General features: G+C 44.7%; 1 protein-coding gene across 1 annotated transcript; it reads left to right on the top strand.

Annotated features, from left to right (window-relative positions):
* Nucleotides 1-1985: 1985 nt before the first annotated feature.
* PSMG1 (proteasome assembly chaperone 1) lies at nucleotides 1986-14310 on the top strand (the record flags this gene model as incomplete). The annotated part of the gene is made up of 7 exons (XM_079923447.1): nucleotides 1986-2122; nucleotides 3424-3530; nucleotides 4494-4645; nucleotides 6964-7026; nucleotides 9663-9861; nucleotides 10748-10884; nucleotides 13649-14310. 7 exons carry the CDS (start codon nucleotides 1986-1988, stop codon nucleotides 13721-13723), a joined length of 870 nt encoding a protein of 289 aa, XP_079779573.1. The 3' UTR covers nucleotides 13724-14310.
* Between the last annotated feature and the right edge of the window lie 6961 nt (nucleotides 14311-21271).

Below are 21271 nucleotides of genomic sequence, written 5' to 3'. Positions count from 1 at the left end.
GTATTTCTAACCTACGGAGTCTGTGTTCTTTGCTCTGTTTATAGTATATTTTCATCTGAAATACTGATACCAGTAACTTGTTACTAGTACAGGTGAGAAAGGGAAGAATTCCTAATAAACTGCTAATATTTTTAGGTGCATGAGGTTTGATTTTTGATCTTTAATGAAATGTTTAAACCCATTTTCAGTCCCATATTTACACTTAATTTCATAGAAACTTCTTATTGGGTATGCTGTGTCCTCAACAAATGCCATAAAATGAAAATGTTAAAAATCTCAGTTTAAGACTATTTTATTCAAAGTGTTTTGACAAGTTCAGTGTCATGAAAATTTCATTTTGAAATTATAACTTACTGTGGTGGGGTTAATTTCTGTCAGTACTTGAGATTGTATCATCAGCCTTCTTTCATAGTGGAATCCCTTTTCTGGTTGACTTTTTAATTTGAACATATACGTGCCTTTTTTTAAGTGTTTGGCCTAAATTTATTGTAACTGCATGAAGTAAGCATTTGTTTAAAATTTAACATTCTTGTAAAACTCTCTCTCTCTGAAATGTATGCAGAATTTTAATCATGGCTAAATGTGCTATCATTACCCTGTTTATAATTTTAATCAGCTTTCCACAAGTGATTTTTTTCATAATGTAATTGAAATCAAATTTAGGATCTTACTGGTAAAAATGAAGCTATTTTATTGAACAGAAGGACTAAGTGATGCCCAAACTTTTATTCTGCAATTCAGTCATTCTATAAAACCAAGTAACCCAGGAGTGTTCATGCAGTTTTAAAATATTACACTGGTAATCTTGTATATTCTAGCTTGCTAGCTATACCCAAAGTTTCCTAAGCTCTAACTGGATAGCAATTTGGTCTTATTGTTTATACTTAAATGTTCAAATTTCTTCAAAACTCAATATATTATTTTGCAGTAATGTGTAAAATTGCTAAATACTGATTTTATGGAAAGGCTTGTTCCACTTCTTTAAACAAGATGTTTCTAGCAACAGATTTCTGAGATTTTTTTTTTAATCTCAAGAGGCTCCCCCGACCCCAAATTAGCACTTAACTTTGTTACTATTTATTGATAGGGTTTCAGAATGTAAGCAATGCCCTCTAGTTTCAGCACAACTAAATCTAGGTGAATGGACTTTTTTTTCCGTTGCAATACTGGGTATTTTCATTTACACTATGGTATAGTGTCCCTTTTCTCTCCTGCTTGGATTAGTGCTCCGTTAACTTTGTCTCGATTAAATTTGAAAGATGAGAACCAATTCAAAAATTACATACTTTGCTTATTAATGAAAGGCTATTTAAGACGAAAACAAACTTTGTATTAGAAATGGCCAAGTCTTAAAAAAGAAGCAACTATTTTTGCATTAAGTCTTTTAGATCAGCTTGACAAGCATCAGCTTTTGAAATGTGACTTCCTATTGCCAGAGTAAAGGCTCATTTTTACAACACCGCGAAGCACTGTATTTCTTCCTGCCCTCCTCTGTCCACTGTCCCTAGGACGCGCCGGGCTGGCACCTACCTGGGGCGGTCGCGGTTTGAAGCCGGGTGCTTAATAAACCAAAGCTCACCCAGCCACTCCTAACGGAGAAGAAAACGGAAACGGATTTAAAGAAGGAAAGGTAACCTGGCTGCCCTCTTCCCGGAGCGCTACAAACTGGGGCTGGGGCAGCCGAGCCCCGCCCCTGCCCGTTACCTGCCGGACGGGAGGCCCCGCCCCCTGGCTCGCCTCTCGTTTCTCGCCTCTCTAGCCCGCAGTCATCCGATCTCTCGGTGGCCCCGCCGAGCTCAGGCGGCTGAAGAATAAACGCTCCGGGCTTGCGCCGCCGCAAGGACCGGGGCGCATGCGCGGGGGTGGTGCCCCCCCCCCCCCCGGGGGGGCGGGGGCGGTATGCGGTGGTGATCAGGGGCGCTTGCGCGGGGCGCCTGCGTCGTGCTGTGGAGCCGCAGTTCGGCCGGGAGGGTGTGAGGGCGGTTATGGCAGCCACGTTCTTCGGGGAGGTGGTGAGGGCGCCGTGCCGAGCCGGGACGGAGGACGAGGAGGAGGAGGAAGAGGAGGGGAGGAGGGAGACGCCCGAAGACGGGGAGGTCCGGCAGCAACTGGCGCGGAAGAGGTGAGGTCTTGGGCGCGACGTCGCAGACCCGGCCTGGCGGGCGCAGGAGCAGACGCGCAGGCCCAGGGGTCGCGGCTGCTCCGCGCTCGGCACCGATCCTCGAGGGGCACAGGGGGTCCAGACAGCTCCGGGGGCGCCGGGTGGAGGCGGCTCGCGGGGCTTGCTGCAGGCTCCGTGCAGCCGTCAGATCCTCGCGTCTTTAAAGGCATCCTTTAGCTTTGATGCAGGTGGTTTCCTGCGGGCTTGTTAGGTTTTCCAGCGCTGCAGGACTGTCTTCCCGCTCCAGGTTTGTCGTGTCTTTGGTTTATGGACATAAGACAGGTCTTTTAGAACTTTCTTCTCCGCCGCACACCTCAGTTAGTATTATGTATCAGTAGCAGATGGATATGTCTTTTTAAAAAATGGATTATTTCCAAACACACAGACACTGGAGAAAATAGTAAAATGACACTTTAAGCCCATCCAGTCACGTAAGTTCAACAGTTATGAAGATTTTGCCACATTCATTTTATCTCCCTCCACCCCCTAGGTGGGTCCCAGTCACCGTGGCCTTTCACCGCTACAGTTTTCCGAATGCGTCTCAACGATATAGGCATTGTCTTACGTATGCTGTCATCCTCCTTAACAATTAATAATACTTTTTGGATACTGTTTAATAGCCAGTCCGTGGTCAGATTTATGCAGTTGTCTCAGACGTGACATTTTACAGTGGGCTTCTGGAAATCAGAATCCTGGCCAGGCTCGCACCTTACATTTAGATGTTTCTTCTTTTGTGCTTCCTTTCGTTTGGAGCAGCCCCCCTCCTTTTTCACCCTGGCTGAGAGACTGATTGTCCTGCAGACTGTCCCATGCTCTGGATTTGCCTGATTGCTTCCTCTTGGTGTCATTTATGCAGATGTGTGTCCATCACCTGCATCTCCTGTAAAGGGAAGCTCCTTCTAAGAGGCTTGGTCAGTATTTTGCTGGCACGGATGCCTCGGAGGTGGTATTTGCAGTTTCTCACTGCACACTGTGCCCAGTTGTCCCACTTTTAGGGGTTCTAAGATGGATTGATCAGTGGGTCAGCTGGACAGCTTGATCCCTCTTGTACAGTTCTCCAGGAACTTTGCAGCAAAGGGTTTTACCTGTTAGTTATCGTCGCCTGAATCCATTGTTTCCTTAGGATTATAATTATGTTCTTTACAGAATTAAAGTTTGCATTTTACTTAATACAAAATCATACTTATAGTAGCCTTTTTGTCGTAGTATAGTACTGATTACATTTAAATTGCTTTTGTTTCGTCTTTCGTTTCTTGTGTTAGGGAGGTGCGGCTCCTTCGAAGACAAACAAAAACAACTTTGGAAGTTTCTCTGCTAGAAAAATATCCTTGCTCCAAGTTTATAATTGCTATAGGAAATAATGCAGTAGGTAAGTGCAAGTGCATTAGACGACACATTTTGTTGAAAGAGCAAAAGCTGAAGTTGCTTATTTATTTCCACCATAAAAGATTTCTAATGTCTGTTACTTTTTTAGAAAAAGTCGTAGCAGAGTAACTTTGTATCTGAGTGAATTCTGTCCCTGCTCATGCGGCACTGTCTTTTTGATAAGCTTGAAAAATGAGATTTAGAGGAAATGTTCTTGGCTTTGGGAACTTACGAAGTCAAGGAAACACGGTTTCTAGTATACAGGTTTTCTTAGGCTTCTGGGCCTGTCGTGGCCAGACTGGGAGGGCAGCGGTGGCATGTGCAACACGGCCCCCGTGTCACAGTGGTCCTTGCATGTTTTTGAGTTAACCAGCTCCTTTAAAAACATATGGAGCACTCTAAAAATGACAATAATAATTGCTACATTTTTCAGTACTTGGTTTCTAAGATCTTCACATATATGAATTCATTTGATAGGTTAAAGCCAGAACGGTGCAGAGTGCAGCTAGAACAACGCACACACACACAAGTACACAAACCTGTATCGTTTTAGGGGGTTCACAGGCGTGGAGGAGAGCCTTGGGAAACCCCAGTGAAGATTCCTTGCCCTGTAAGGTACCCCTAGTGCTTGTAGAGGAGTACATGGTAAACAACTGCTGACTCATTTACATGAAGTTCTCCTGGCCTGAAATTTTCCACAAGGGTGTTACAGTGTGTGTCTGGTAAAGTCTGTCAGCAAACCTGTCTTCTCGATTCCTGGCTCCAGTACCACCTGTACTCAGGGTGTGGCCTTTAACTTCTTGAGGCCTCAGCGTGTTTTCCTGCAAGATGATGGTGTGCATAAGGTTGATGGTCTCAATGGCTCTTTCAGCTCTAAGATTCTCAAGTAACCTGAATATCTTTTTTATTGAATAGAAAATGCAACTTGCGGATCCAAACACTAACTTATGCGAATTGTTTTTCACAGCATTTTTGTCATCATTCATCATGAATTCAGGAGTCTGGGAGGAAGTTGGTTGTGCTAAACTCTGGAATGAATGGTGTAGGACAGTGGACACTACACACCTGTCCCCCACAGAGGCTTTTTGTGTGTTTTATCACCTAAAATCGAATCCCTCGGTATGTGGGGCCTGACTTGTATGTGTAAGTGGGGTTCCTTAGGCATCATTTATGTAGTGTTCCTTTGAATTTCATGTTCCTTTATGTCTCCTTTTGGGCTGAGGACTTCTGCCTGTAGGCAGTGTTAGTAACCACTTTTTTGTCTGGTTCTTGTTTTTTTATTTTTATTTTTTAAAATTAAAAACAAATTTAAAAAAAATTTTAATTAAAAAACCTTTTTTTGTTGAAGCATACTTGGTCAACAACGTCACTTTTTTGTTTATATAAATGTTACCGTGGTGTGTTGGTAAACTTCTGAGGAAATTCTGAAATAACTTTTTTAGAAACCAGAAACATTAGATATTTAAACTTTGCCCACATTCAAAGAATGATTTAAGCTGGCAAAGGTAAACATGGGAAAATGCGTACCCGCTGTGGAAGCAGGGAGTTCTGCTTTGTCGCTGTATACCCACCCGGTATTCAGCCAATGCTGAGCACAGCCTAGGGACTCAGTTAACATTGAGCAAATGGATGCTTCGTGCATTCTAGATACAATTCTGTTGACCTTAAGCTTTCATCCTCACCTGATTCATCCTGATTTTTTTTTTTTTTTTCTTTTGGCCGCTCCCCTCGGCTTTCGGAATCTTAGTTCCCCAACCAGGGAGCAAACCCGTGCACCCTGCAGTGGAAGTGCAGAGTCTTAACCACTGGACCGTCAGCGAATTCCTAATTCATCCCGATTTTTTAAGTTATGAAAGATAACTCTGTAGCTGATGCCTAGTGGTTTCATTGGAACCGTTTGTCCTAATCCTATCCTTGGGTTCATTGAGAGAAAGGAGTGTCCTGGGCGGTTTGGGAGACAGGTCAGGCAGGTGAGGTGGCCGGGCAGGTGATGTCTGTCTCGCCACCTGCTTGTCTGACAGAGTGCCGTTCCACAGCTGCTGAGTGCTTGAACAGAGGCCAGGGGCAGGGATTCAGACAATGCAAGAAGTCAGTAATTCCATAATACTTTAATGTTAGCCTTGAAAACTATAAAATTTGATTTTGTAATACTTACAGTTTGTTTTTGTAATATGTTATCCAAAGTTATTAAAGTTTACATAAGGATTTTTGTAAACATCCAGTATTTATAGGAAATAAGTAATAAGGAAACTAAGCATTTTTTTTTTAAGATTTTTTGATGTGGACCATTTTTAAAGTCTTTGTTGAATTTGTTACAACATTGCTTCTGGTTTATGTTTCTTGGTCCCGAGGCATGTGGGATCTTAGCTCCCTGACCAGGGATCGAACCTGTATTCTCTGCGTTGGAAGGCGAAGTCTTAACCACTGGACTGCCAGGGAAGTCCCAAAGCATGTTCTTTATCTGATCCTTAGTAGGAAGTTTTCACTCTAGAATACATCATGGAGGTCAAGCAGTAGAAATTTCTGTTACTGCATTTAGTTATACCATTGATTGGTTGAGTGTCTCTTGACTATCCAGAATCTTTGTGTGTAGCTAATTCCATATCTAGTCTTTCTCTTCCCCCTGTCCCTGGGCCCTCTTTTTCCCTCTTGTGCTGCTGCTTCATTTTTTTTTTTTTTTGGCCACACCACACTGCATGCGAGATCTTAGTTCCGCCCAACCAGGGATCGAACCCGTGCCCCCGAAGTGGAAGTGCAGAGTCTTAACTGCCGGATCACCAGGGAAGTCCTTGTGTTTCATTTTTTCCCACTTGTGTCATTAAGTGTTAGTGTTTCTGGCGATATTTCAATAGAAGACAAAGTTGACTTTTATGGATGCTATCATTCCACAAGCATTAATAATCCGGAATGTCATCCTTTTACAGCATTGTGCATTGCATGTTTTCACTTCAAGCACATGGTCTGGACATGGTGTCTAGAATAATATTGCCTTCCAGGCATCAGCAGTGTCCTAGGGTGCCGCTGGGCTGAGATGCTGCTGGGCTGCTGTCCTGATAGCACTTAATGTTTTTGTAACGCTTTCTGAGTTTGATCTTCACAGTGTGCGGCACCACCCACCCCCGGATGGGCAGCAGGCCTGGTGTCGTCTCTGTTTTATAAAGAGGACTCCGGTAGTACTTACTGATAGTATCTTTAGAATCTCCTGTGCCAGCCATCACAGTTGCTCTGTCAATGTGCACTTTTCTCTGATACTAATTGCCAGTAGTGGCTTGATTCTTAAATTTTAAAAAGAAAAATAAGGAAGGCAGTAGCAGATTAAGCAAAACAAGTGTTATCCAGAGGTTATGTTGGGATTCACATGATATGTATATGATGACAGTGTGGGGTGTGTGTAACATTTATTTGACCTGACAGAAAACTCGGGGTTTGATTTTCAGGTTGTGCTCTGTCAATGTAGTTGCTACGTTGCTGAAGATCAGCAGTATCAGTGGCTGGAAAAGGTAAGAGAGATTCTGGGGTTGCTACTTCATCAAGGTTCCGTTTCTTTACACGTAAACCTATGTAGTCAGATGTTGAAGCGGGGTAAGTATTTGCTTTTTCCCTTAGAAATATAGTAGGAGTTTGTTACAGAATATAAAGAATAAAAGAACTCATTTGGCAAATGTGATCAGCAATGTGCTAAAGATCGTTGGTCATAAAAACATAAGACATAGTTGGAACAAGTTACCCCCATGAAACAGAGCAGGGTTGCAGCCACGGGTGAAAATGGGCTGTGCTGACAATGCTGCCCGGAAGCACAGGGACGGGAGGTGAGAAACTGGGTTCCTGGGGTTGGTGCTCAGCTGACACTCACACCGGGGTTTCATCCATTTTTCGTCGCATTAGAATGGATCAATTGAGGCTTCATTTTGTGGGAAAATTGAGCACATGGTATGTGTCCACCAAAACAAATTTTTCAGTGAAGAACTTAGCTAGAAATTTTAGAGAGTAATCATTAATTTTGGTAGTTGCAGGTTATTATTTTTTAATTATTTATTTACTTATTTTTGGCTGCGTTGGGTCTTTGTTGCTGTGCACACTTTCTCTAGTTGCGGCAAGCGGGGGCTACTCTTCGTTGCGGTGCGTGGGCTTCTCATTGCGGTGGCTCCTCCTGTTGCGGAGCATGGGCTCTAGGCGCACGGACTTCAGTAGTTATGGCTCGTGGGCTCTAGAACGCAGGCTCAGTAGTTGTGGCACGTGGGCTTCAGTAGTTGTGGCTCATGGGCTCTAGAGCACAGGCTCAGTAGTTGTGGCGCACGGGCTTAGTTGCTCCGCGGCAGGTGGGATCTTCCTGGACCAGGGCTCGAACCCGTGCCTCCTGCACTGACAGGCGGATTCTTAACCACTGCGCCACCAGGGAAGTCCAGTTGGTAGTTGCAGGTTATTTTTAAATGAAATAGCCCTTTTATATACGTCTTTTCAACATTGCAACTTAAATCTTAGGCATATTTTTATGTAGGTATTACAGTTAAGTTCATTAGAAATAAAAAATTTGATGTACACCTGCTTTAAACCAGATTGGCATACTTAGAAACATTTATTAAAAGTTATTCAATGCATTTTATTAAATGAGGAATTTTCTAATAAGATCTGTGAATCTTATGGTTGTATATATGATTTTATGCTGTGTACCTACGTGTATTTTCTAGAGAGAGGGTCCATAGCTTTCAGCAGATCTCAGAAGGGTGGGAAGCTGCCATATTGATTGTATTGTCAGTTTATGTAGGACGTTTTATTATTTTTGTGCTATGGAACAGCTGTTCTCTCTCAGACTTGAAAAAATGTAGAATTATGCATTTCCAAAACAGAATTTTTTAATCAGTATTTTCCCCGCCCCGGGGATACTCTTCGGGTCCCTCTGCTGTTGGGTTCACGTCAGCCGCATAATCCTGATAATCACACACAGTCCAACAGGTGTCAAGTATTGTGGCTTCAGATGATAAGTATTTTAGGGAGGATGATAAATCAGGCCTTGTGAGTAACGTTATAGCCCTTAAATGGGACGTATCTGCTGACAAATGTATGTGGTGTTAAGTTTTGTGTTTATTTATAAAGCTACACTACAATTAAAGTCGCCTTATAAATCACTTACGGCACATAATATAAAATCTTCAGTTCCCTTGCTATTTGAAATAGCCATTTTGCTCTCTTCATAAAATATTTTCAAACAAGGTGCAATGACCTAAAATCTACTCTTTTTTTCCTTAAAAGATAGCTGCTTTTTTTTTTTTTTCTTCCATCACCAAAGATTTTAAAAGCTGGAAGGGTCCCTGGAAATCCATGAAATACCAACTTAGGTGGACATTGAGGTCTTGAGCGATTGAAACTTAGTCTACGATTGAAATAAATTTAAAAGCGAATTTAAGAATCATTTGCACTGATAAAACACTTATGAGTGCAACTTGCAAGTGATGTTCTTAGAAACATCCTTAATACAGTGTTCTTGAACCTATTATATTAGTGAAAGGATCACTTCCTGTTGCTGATACAACACTAGTCTAAGTGGAGCGTTCTTAGAGATACCTGTGTTAGAAGAGATCTTGATCACGTCACTTTATCCAGTAAAGAATGGGTGTCATTCCCATTCACTTCTATTCAGTGTAACACTGTTCTCAACACTGATTGCAAGTAGTGATCTTAGAAACAGAACAAACTGGAACAAACCAAAAAGAATAATTTGCAGGCATCTGTGGCGGGCGGGAGAGGGCGTAAACGAACAGGTGCTCATAGTTGAGTGACTGCCTTACCTGCCATGGCATCCCTGGCTGTTAGCTGCTCTGCCTCCTTTGTTCCTGACTTCATTTAATCCAGATCACACCTCCCTCAGGTAAGTAGCCCTTAGTTCACAGGTGAGGAAGGTAACTTGGAGAAGGTTACCCAACTAGAAAGTGACAGAATTAAGATCAGACCTAGGTGAGGGCACAGCAAAGCATGGGTTTTGTTTTTCCATGGACAGTTCCACCCCTGCAAGGTGTGTGTGTGTGTATGTGTGTATATATATATGAATGGTGTAGATAAACAACTAGAGGGATGTTTCTATTCTGTCACAAAATTATATATATATATTTTTTTTAATTTGAAATCAATTTTGTGCTAGGTTTTTGGCTCTTGTCCAAGGAAGAATATGCAAGTAACTATTCTTACATGTCGACATGTTACTGACTATAAAACTTCAGAATCTACCAGCAGTCTTCATACTCCTTTCCTGAAAGCCCTAAAAACACAGAATTTCAGAGAGCCTCCTTGCTGTTCACTGCTAGAACAACCAAATATCGTGCATGACCTTCCTGCAGCAGGTGGTATTACAGTGCATAGCATTCACATTTTATCTTGTTATTACTTTATTCATAGTTATGAGTTGGACCAGTAGGGATCTTTTTGAGGCCGTTTGTTAATGATGATTGATGCCATTGTATTGCTGTTTCTCCTCACTAATTGCTCTAGTTGCTGGTATATTCTGTTTGGTTTGTGTCTTGAAACTTTCCAGACACACAGTTGTATGAGAGCAGCTCAGAGTTCTTAACTGTTAGCTTCCGAGTTGCCGTTTCTTTTTGGTCTTTGATAACTCATCATGCAAGCCAGTGTTAGATGTAAGTTGTTGGTGTATGAGAAGTTGGTAAAGTACGTTTTAATTGTCAGAATAGAAGCTTCAGATATTGAATTTTGGTAGTTGCTTCAACAGTTTATTTTTTATTCCTGTTACCAATTATACCCTAACATCATATCAAATTATGATTGTCACTTTTTAGTGGCTAATATGTTATAATAGATAATTCAGTGTTATTTGTTAATAAATAAAATGTTTTTAACTTTAAATGTTAAATTTACTAGAATAACTGGCTAAATATTTTACATTGTGCATTGTATATTTATTATTTAGTTTACTTTAGTGTAGTCAGCAAAATTTTAATCTTGTGTCTTAGCTAACCCAGCTGTGTCTCAGTAGTATGTTCAGAAAATGCAAAATAAACATAATTGTAAAAGCAAGAGATAACTTAGGAAAATAAATTGGCTTTGAAAGAAAATGTGCATTATAATTGGTTCAGAATGTCAGTAAATGGTTTGATTAAAAGAGGCAACAGAGATGACTTTTTAAAAGCAGCCTTTATGAGTTAGAGGTATTTAATTTCAAAATCATATAACAGAAAACTTAAGTGATTTTTTTTTCTTGTATATTCATAGTTCTGAGTTATTGTCAAGTATGGAAAATCTCTGCAATTCTGTACTTATGTTATACTGATGTGATGAAATTAGACCTAATCACAGTTGAAGCTTTTAAGCCTGTACTTTCTTCCAGAAGCTTGAAAAGTTTGGTTAAGGTAAGGTTTTATCTCATTGACTTAATAGCTGAGTTATTATAATGAACTTAGTAACAAACATAAATGTATGGTATCAGTGTGAAACTTAAGCAGCACGTAGAGATCCTTTTTTCTCCACGTGAAGAGAAAACTGCTGGTCTGGCAGTTTGAATTTGATTGTCGCATATTCTTCTACATATACTTCTGTAACTTGGAGAATATTTTGATCATGTTTTGTCAGGATAGATCAGGGCTTTAAACCCCAGATGTTTGTGTGGAAAGATGTTTTCACTGTTCAAGAAGTTTCTGTAACTAATTAATTTGGAAGGTGTAATTTTTGAGAAGGCATTTTTGAGCACAGTATGGATCAAATTATCGTCATGTTTATTCACTTAATTTTACATGGGACTAGATGAGATAAATCTGTTCCCTGTTCTCAGTCTGGATATATCTGTGGGCTCCTTTCCCAGAAAAATACATATGGGAACATGTATAGAAAAGTTTTGCCAGTAATTTCAGGTAGTTTAGGAACTCCAATCCTCTCCCTAAGAGATTAGCTGAAAGTCCGTGGACTCCTGGTTTAAGAACTTCTTCCTTAAAAGGAAGAGATTATAACAACATTGTTCCAAGTTGGAAGCCTTGTTTTATTCTAGAATGGCCATTGGTATTAGGGCAGCTTTTCTTGTAAGTTCTGTTGGCGTCATCTCATTTCATAGCTGTCATAAATTAGATTGTCAACTCCGTGGGAACGTTTTCCCTTTTGGTGTCCCCAGATCATCCTGAATATGATGTGTAGAAGGCCCTCAACCATCTGTTGAATTAGTAAGAGTGAAACTGTAGCTTAGTATAATTCAAGCATATCTTTCAGATGAGCTAGAGTCATGGATAATCTTTCAGACAAATTGAGTTATTTTGTATTTAGCATCTCCTTCCGAGGATATAGTGACTAATAGTGCTGCTTGCATCTGTAGTTAACCGATTGGCTCTTCCCACTTCGTTGAGAGCAGGGGCCATGGCCGTTGTGTCTCTTCTGGGCACTTTCACTGGAGCATCTTTGCCACAGACATTGTGGCTGCAAGCATGTTCACTGCAGAAATTTTCATCACATAACTAATTGTCTGAAAGGCAGTTTGCCATAAAAGATAAAATAACGAAAAATAAAAGAGGGACATTAAAAAGGACATAGTGAAACATGAGAAATGAATAACAAATTTAGAAAGATTTTATTGCAAAATACAAAATATTTGAATACATTTAAATATGTAAATTTATGGCGGTACTGTGCAAATAACAGATTCTGTGGGTTGTACGTAAGCTCTTGTCTTCCAGGTTGTACATACATGTGAGCATACGTGTGCGTATGTATATATACGTATACATATATGTGCGCCTGTATGTGCGTGCACACACACACACACACACAGGCTTGTTGATTTGTCTCTTCTTTCAGCATTGCACCTATTCTTTTTCACCAAAATTTCTTCCTTCATTAAGAGAGATATCAGTTTCCAAGCCTGGGATGCATATGTGTGACCTGAGCCTCCTTATTGCCTTGTGAAACCTTTTCTGCACTGTTTGTTCTTGGCCTGTTGTCACATGTCCACTGGTGGACGTTCCACTCTGCACCTTCAAATCACCGAAGGATTTGTGAACTGGTGTGTTACCGTTTTCTAGTGTAGTACACGATCTGGCTTTATCCTCTCCTGTTTCACACTTCCCCTAAGTTTTGTCACCGTATTTTGTGTCAAGTCGATGTGCATAGTTGTCACGATCCCCTGTTTTAAGACGCCAGGTCTGCTCGTCACCCTGCACACCATCATGAGGGCCAAGGCTTAAGTGACTTAGAGAGTCCTGTGTCAACAGAGAGACCCAGACTGTCGGCCAGTTGTTTCGTCTTTTGTAGCTGAACTGCCGTGCGGCCAGTTAGCCCCGCGGTGCGCACAGTAGAGAGGAGCTGGGGCTTCAGCAGGAGGGCCGGGCGGGTTCTGCTCGTGGTGCAGTTGGTGCTCAGGGCACAGATGCTCCAGGAGTATCTGCACTCATTCTCAGACTTGCAAATCATCTGCCATGTGGGGTTTAAGTCAACTTCCAGTGTCTAAAAATATTCTTTGGAGAGGAAATTTAATTAACTTTTTTAAAGTGGCTCTTTGAAGGGTGCTGTTTTCTTAATGACCAGATACAGTCATCCTGGCTTAGGTCATCTCTTCTGTCCTTCTCAAAGTGGTATTTGGTCAACAAAATGGAATTCTCTTGCACGCCTGCCCCGTGGACCCCACGGTGCTGGGTGGTCCACAGCCTGGAGGTGGCGCAGGCGGCCGCTGTGCCAGGTGCCAGCCAGGGCGGGGGTATGGGGGCGAGGCTGACCCGAGGAGAGGCCCCACGGGGAGGGTGGCCCTCCAGCTGGACTGGAAGGGTGGGTGAGTCCTAGGGGAAGGAACGTGCAGAGGGAGGCGGCGTGAGCACGAAGTTGGCAAGTTCAGGGTGCGTTTGAGGAGAGCGGTGGGGAGCGTGGTATTGGGGTGCAGACGGGCATGAGCTCAGGTGGGCCAAGCAGAGTGTTGTGTCCGTCTGAGGGCTTTAGGCTCCCGGGAGACCTGAGGTCCCGGTAGAGCTTCGGGCGGGGGGCGGGGGCGGACACGCTCAATGTCGTGTCTGCGGAGCGAGGAGGTGAGGGGCAGGGCCTGTCACGTTTGGTGCCCTTCTCTGCTTCTGCCTCGAGAGTGTGCCTTGCTCCTGACTGAATGCTCAGCCTCACTATATGAACGCCTTTTTTCTCTCCTTCCAGAATATTCCCCAGAGCACAGAGATACTGAAGAAATTGATGACAACAAATGAGATTCAGAGTAACATTTACACATGATTCCAAAGATTGTTTTGTAGAGTATATTACCCATCCATTCCTAGAAGGGGAGCGGCGTGCACTGTTTTGTAGGTTACTTTTTTTTCAGGGAGGTGTTTTGAGGATGTTAACAGAATAAACTTATTTTAAATTCATTGTAGTTTTTGTTCCTTTTTTATGGTGGTACTGTTCACACCTGAAATAAGTCAGACGTTTTTCTTTATCCACTAGGTGGGAGTATTGTTTTATTTGAATATTTTAAGGTAATAGAGTTAAATTGTTCAAAAGCTACAGATAACGACAGGTTTTATAATATGGAAAAATATATACTTTGGTGCAAAAATTCTGTATGAAACCTGAAAGTTGATGATCTATTGGTGATTCTTATTATTTGGAAAGGTTCTGTTTTATGAGTTCTTCAGGTTTTTTTGTGTGTGTGAATAAAAATCAATTTACTCAAAGTGAAACCAAAAAATTTGTGTTTCCTCATTTTCAGTAATATCTCACAGAAGCCTCTTTACGCAGACTTTCTGGGCTCTTTTGCAGGGTTAATGTGTCGATGTCCCCAGCTCTACTACGATAGAGTATTACACTAGACTGTGACTAGATCGTGAGCTCCAAGGAGCCACACTGCTTCACAGACCCACAAACTAAACTGGAACCTGCATCAGTGAAGATAAATTTTAAGACGGTGGAGTGGAGAAGTGCTTCTTATGTCTTCTTCCTTTCCTCCTATTTCGTTATTGAGTCATTGATACGTTATAGATTGAGACAGCTTACCCATTTCTGTCTTCTAGATTCAGTGTGTTTGTTGCTACTGGTTGGAGGTGGGCAGGGGAGACTGTTGGCTCCCCAAGTAAGCTCGGTTTCTCTCGTAGTCAAGTGCTGTGAGGCTTGTGCGTAGCACACGTCAACGTGCCCGGGTGATAGAAACTGAAATATTTTACTTCTTGCAAGAATGTATGTATCCATCCGGCACTGCGTTTGTAGAGCCCTGAGGTAACACTGGGTTCTGGCCCCAGCTGGACCTGGAGTCTTTTCCTGCCCTGAGGGTTAGTGTGGAAAGTAAGGAAGATCCATCCTGGAGTGAACCTCTGTTCAGATCTCAGGGCAACCCCTACAGGCTGGTGACCTCAGGCAGATGCCTTCAAGCAGGGCAGATGCCCAGTTTCCTCATCTGTAAACTGCAGGTAAAACTAGAAATCAGGGACTTCCCTGGTGGTGCAGTGGTTAGGATTCCGTGCTCCCAATGCAGGGAGCCTGGGTTCGATCCCTGGTCAGGCAACTAGATCCCACATGCGTGCCGCAGCTAAGAACTGGCACAACCAAATAAAAACAAAACAAAACAAAACTAGAAATCAAAGTTTAATGAATTAATGTAAATGTGCCGTCATTGTTACTTCCCTCGAGCCTCAGGTTTTCACCTGCCTGATGAGGGTTCTCTGCTTACATTGTTGGGTGGTTGTGAGAATAAAAATATAAAAATGCGTTTGGTGAACAGTAGAGTGGTATTTCCACACACACACACACACACGTGTACACACATGCCGAAGATGCCGACCTCGTGGTGCAGCCAGGAGGAGGCCATTTCCTTCTCAGCACTCCTCCCACCAATCTGAGAACCACAATTCTTGGCGATGTAGAGCGGCCAGGAGTGGAGTAGTTGGAAAAGTTTCATCAGGCGTGATCCTGGGAAAACCATAAAAACAGATACCCTGGGATGGTGGTTTCTCATTAATTCTGGTAAAGAAAGAATCACAGGCGGCCTCAGCTATCCAGGAATAAGCCTCTGCGAGAAGCAGCAGGTGGCACCTGCGGGAGATGGGTCATCCGCGCAGCAGAGGGGGCCGCAGTGAAAAGCGAGATACCAGAGACTTGGTGTAGGGTGTGCGGGTCCACAGCCCTGTGCGGGGGGCGCGGGAGGTGTCGGGGGAGACTCAGAGCTCGCGGACTTGGGAGGTCGCCTTTTCCGGGTAAACGTCGGGCTTGGGTAGGGTTCCCATTCAAAGGGGAGTAGCCGAAACAACATACGTGGGCCCCACGAAGAGAACTGGTGATGTAAAGGATAGGAAACGGCCTTAAAAATACAGAAGCGCATTCTATTGAAAACTATAGAAAACGGCTATTTTTTAGAATTCAGGGACTTTGGATTTTTCTGAAAGAATGAGAATGTATGAGATGAAGCTAGATGAAAGGAAAATTTGAGAACTGCATAGAAGATTTTGAAAGAGAAGATTTTAACTTTAGAACTAAAATCGGTATCGTATAGAAGTGAAGGGCAGAACGAGTGCAGTATGTCATCTGAAGTGTATATACTGTTACATGTAAATTACAGTATATCATACAGCGCCATCATGTTGCAGACTAAGCTGAAGTGGTGTCCTTAGTTGCCGAAGGACAGAAATGGAAAGATGACCCAAGGTGGCACAAGATAGCTTGCCTCCAACATGTAGGTAGTGTCCTGGTGAAGGGATCAGATCAAGACAGTAATGAACGACAACAGAGATTTTTCTGAAGTGAAGAAAGACTTTGAGTCTGTAAATTAAAAGAGCCCCATCAGTGGTAAGAACGAAGACATAGAAAGCTAGATGTACCGAACCTAAAGGCCAAAGTGCCAGGCACATAAGAGCAAAATGATAACTTGTCCACTAGCTATTACTGCCTAATACTCACACTTGAACTTGGAGACTAAATGCAGCCATGATCCATTTCTTGAGTCTGCAGGTTGGATGAGTGATCCTGGTCAGCTGGTCTTGGCTCCTGTATCTGTGGTCAGGCGTCTGATGTGAGTTGACGGGGTCCTGGCTGCTCTGGGATGGCCTCAGCTGGTGTGGTTTGGCTCTCTTCCATGTGTCACTCCTGTCCCCCCAGCAGACAAGCCTGGGTCAGGGCTGTCTAGGCATTTCTCATGGTGATTACAGAGCTGCAAGAGAGGGAACAGAAACTAGCAAGTGCTTCTTCAAGTTTCTGTATCAAGTTTGCTGTAATCCCCATGGTCACATCCAGACAGTATGGGGGAGGGGGGCACTACCAAAAGGTGTGGATGGGGCGGGGACGAGGGGGCCGTTAATTTTGCCTGGTCTGCCCTCTGACCACAGTTACTCATGCCCCTTGCACGTGCAAAATATGTGCGTCCCAGTCCTAGGACACCCAGCGTCTCGTCCAGTATCCGGCTTGAAGTCTAGAATCTTGTAACCTAGATCAGGTCTAGATGCATCTTCTACAGAAACCAACAAACTAAGAAGACAAGGTGTCTGTTCTCTACACACCCAGTGCACAGCGGTGAGACAGGGACAGGCCATCTGCAGGAAGTGCTTCCACTTGAAACGGCTAGGAAAGACTAGGACTTAGACCGTAGGCGTTGGTCTGTACCGACTCTGAAATTCCGCTGGGCAAATAGTGCCCAGCTCCCCTCCCCTGGGAGTGAGAAGTGTTCCTTGACGAGGCCCAGTTTCTGTCCTCTGGCAGAGCCTCTTCAGTCTCATTCTCAGCCTTTATCTAAGGTGTCCTTTTTCATCTCATGCCTTGTCTACTCTCAAAGAAATGGGCTTTGTTAGCAGCTCTGTAGCTTTCTGATTCATAGAAAGATGAGTGCCCGAAATACAACACCCTTAAAACACTGTGGGTTTTCTAGGTATCTTTTTTTTTTTTGGCTGTGCTGCACAGTTTGCGGGATCTTAGTTCCCTGACCAGGGATCGAACCCATGTCCCCTGCAGTGGAAGCGTGGAGCCCTAACCACGAATTCCCTCTATATATATAATCATAGTTTGCTCCATGCTCCAAACATCACACTGTCAACAACTGTGAAGGGTCAGGGATTTTGCTGACTTGCAAACTTAAAGGTAAGCCTGCCACAATGTCCTGGATCCTGGTATAGACTTGAGACCCTGGGATAGGGACAAAGGACTGTATTACAGCATAGCATGAAGCCTGTGCTTCTTGTTTGTATCAGTTTCACCTGCCCCCGTCAAGTCCTACAAGGATGATGCAGAACCATCCAGGTGGATACTGTGATCGCAGTGGGTCTGCATCACCACTGAGGACCCTCAGGCTTAGGGAATCCAGATCTTTTATGATGGACAGCAAGCAAACCTGTCTTTTCTCTGTAGGAAACATTATTTCACTGGACGTTAAGCAGATTTGCCCTTTGCTCCAGGAGACACCACCTCTGTCTTCCAAGACCGTCTGCTCTACAAACAGCCTTGAAAAGATAGCATCTCTGCTCTTAACAAGTGCAGATGTGTGAGACTTCTCTCCCAATAGTATTCACTCCTCGCATCTACACTGCCCCTCCAGCCACTGAGCAATCCGGCCAGTAGGATCTGCTAACAGCTTAGATGGATGGAGGAGCCGGGGTGAACCCCAGGTCTGTGTTCTGAGCACCTAGTAGAGTGGGATTACATCAGCCGAGGCGGGGCTGCTTGCAGGTTAAGGAGAGAAGCTCAGTGTGGTTCTGGGTATAAGTTTGAGGTGTCAGCTGGGTGTTCAGGTGGAGATGTTGAGTTGGACACCGGCTGGGGTTTGGGAGACAGGTCCCGGCTGGCGGCTAAAGATGGGAGTCATCGGCAAAGGGACCATTTAGTGCCTTGGGGCTGGGTGAGATCACCGGGCAATGTGTACAAGGGACTGGGGTTTGAGCCCCGGGGCCCTGCAGTGTCAGTGGTCAGGGAGATCCCAGGAGACCGAGAAGGGCCGCCGGTAAAGGAGGATGGAGCTGGGAGACCATGGTTTCCTGGAAGCCTGTGAAGAAGGTGCTTGAAGCAGGAAGAACTGTTACCTGGGCTTCATGCTGAAGACACATCAAGGAAACTGAGGTTGGATTTCTCTGTGTGGTGGTTGGTTGAATGAGTTACATAGTCCTTACTTTGCACAGAGATTCATAAAGGGTAACAGATCAATAATTGTTCTGAGGTTTAGGATTTGTGGATCACGAATGTGAATGGTGGTGGTTTCTGAAGAAAAGTAAACAGCAGAACGTACACAAACGATTACTTCTAATTTTGATTTCTGTCTTTTCAATGCAATGGAGACTCATTTCTGAGTTGTAAAGTTTCGCGATCTTCATTTGGGCAGAGGAGAGGGCAGAGAGAAGGGGAAGGTGTGAGAAAGATGAAAAGAGAAAGAGCGGCCTGGAATTCTGGGTTCTTAGGGAAGTGGGATGAGTGATGCAGCTTGGATTCCCCTTTGGGACTTTCCAGATAAATCAGGGCTCAAGAACAGCTCAGATTCGGCTTGGTCGAGAGCCTCCAATAACAGGAGGAGCTCAGTTTGCATGCCATGCCGCCCACGTCTGTGCAGCTCTGAGCTAATCATCCAACTTTAGAATGTCTCGGTGCTGGTAATCCAGTCTGTGGTCCACCCCCTCCCATTAAATACGGCCGCCACAACCATTTTGCAATATGAACACTGTCCCCAGCTCCCCATCTCATGACCTGTTTAACAAAGCACTACCTGACGCTGCTTAAATACACTCCATTATGGCCACAAATAGGAGCCCTGTCTCGGCATAATCTGCAAATTATATTTTATAATTTGTGAAACCCCACGGCAGTGTCGCTCTTCATTAGTGCCTCCGAAAAGCAAAGAAGGGGAGCTGAACGTCAAATCATGTTGATGACTGTTCATATGTCTGGCAAAGGCGATCCTGAGTTCCCTGCAGAGTTATCTGGGCCGTCCTGGCTTTTCCTCCAGCAGAGCCGAGACGGGGGGTGGGAGGGGACGGTTTCCAACGAAGCCAGGTCAGTGTTGTTCCTTGTGGGAAATGATAACTTCCAGCCAGGAACATCAGACTCGCTTATTTAGAAAAACGATGAACAGAATGAACTAAACCCCCCTCTCCTTTCTCCATCCTCGGTGCCGTTTGGAGATGCGTCTACTCCCCTTCCACCTGAATTCCCTCCTAAAAAGAAGCTACTGCGATTAACCAGAGCACAGGGGACTAATGCTTGTTAAATCCTCACACTGTATGTGACGTTGCCTAGGCAGGGTTATGTTTGCCATTTCACATCATTCTTTTTGTTGCTGTTGTTGTTTTGTATGTGTGTGTGTGTCTCTTTTTTTTTTTTCCCCACACCGTGCAGCATGTTCCCTGACTGGGGATCGAACCTGCACCCCCTGCACTGGAAGCACAGAGTCTTAACCACTGGACTGCCAGGGAAGTCCCTTGTTTCTTTTTTTAAAAAAATTTTATTGGAATATATTGATAGTTGATTTACAATGTTGTGTTAGTTTCAGTTGTACAGTAAAGTGATTCATATCTCTATATATCTATGTATCTTCTTTTTTAGATCCTTTCCATTATAGGTTATTACAAGATATTGAGTAGAGTTCCCTGTGCTGTACAGTAGGTCCTTGTTGGTTATCTATTTTGTATATAGTCGTGTGTGTGTGTTTATCCCAACCTCCTAAGTTATCCCCCCCCGATATCATATCACTCTTGAAACAGGCCTAGGAAGAGCCTAGCTGACAATACAAATGAATCGAGTAGCACAGCCTCGGGCCCTGGTAAGGAGTGGATTCAATCCTGCCAACCTGCCCTGCCGGGGGCTGGGGACGCGAAGTCCTGGGGGCCTCGCGGCTGGAACCACCCAGCAGACCGGAAACCCTGCTGCCAGCGGAGCCTGCGCTCCACCTTGCTGGGAGGGAAAGCGTCCAGAAGCGCCAGGCTCCCAGGCTCGGCAGCTCCATCTCAGCCACAGCTGGGGCGCTTGGACGCCGGCTGGCGGCCTCTGGCCAGGCCAGGGTGACACGGGGCAAGGCTGCCCAGTGCTGGCCTCTCCAAGCTCTGCCCGAGGGTGCCCATCACAGGTGCCTGCCTGCGGGCCACGTGCTCAGAGCTCTGGGCCTGTCTCTGCTGATGTCCCTCCCTGGTGTGAACACGGCAGTCTCTGTAGGAACCCGTTTCCTGCTGCAACAGTTTGAAAAGCGTGGGCAGTTGGCTGGGCAGACAGAGCAAGGGTCCAAGTCTCAGGTCCTAGTGGAAAGGGAATTAGAGGCCGCGTAGGCTGTGGCTCACACACTGCCAGGCTGAGGATGTCTGCAAGCGTTTAGTGAAGGGTAAGATATACCGCCGATCAGAGACCTGGCAGCGGAACTGGGCTCTCGACGGCAAAAGGGTATTTGGAAGTCCGTCTGGTGGGCACGTCAACTCCTGAGACGAGACCGGTGGGGCCCAGCCAGGAGCGGCCGAAGTGCCAGGGTGGCCGTCCCAGGGCTTGCCTACCCTCCACGTCGAGTCTGAATCCAGACAGCATCACCCGCTAGGCCTGGCCGTAGACCTGACGGCCAGTGCCGACTGCCAGCCGGCCTGCCAAGACCAAGCCTCTCTGCAGGCCTGGCCGCCCAGGCTGGCTTCTGGGCTCGCCCATGGAGAGGTGGGGTTTCTCTCTCTGCTCCCAGCATGCCTCCAGCTTCGAGAGGCCCCAGGAGGAGCAGATACCCCGGCTGCCCTGTCCTCGAGGTGCAGGCAAGGCCCGGGCCTCTGACCCCTGGACTCCGAGCTCCCCATGGAGGTCTTGCTCCAGTGAATGCTCTGGGTGGTGCCTGTCTCCACCGGGTCAAGCCTGGGC

This window comes from Stenella coeruleoalba, assembly GCF_951394435.1.
Source record: "Stenella coeruleoalba genome assembly, chromosome: 5".
Lineage (NCBI taxonomy): Eukaryota > Metazoa > Chordata > Mammalia > Artiodactyla > Delphinidae > Stenella > Stenella coeruleoalba.
This window is presented reverse-complemented; position numbering and strand designations above follow the sequence as displayed.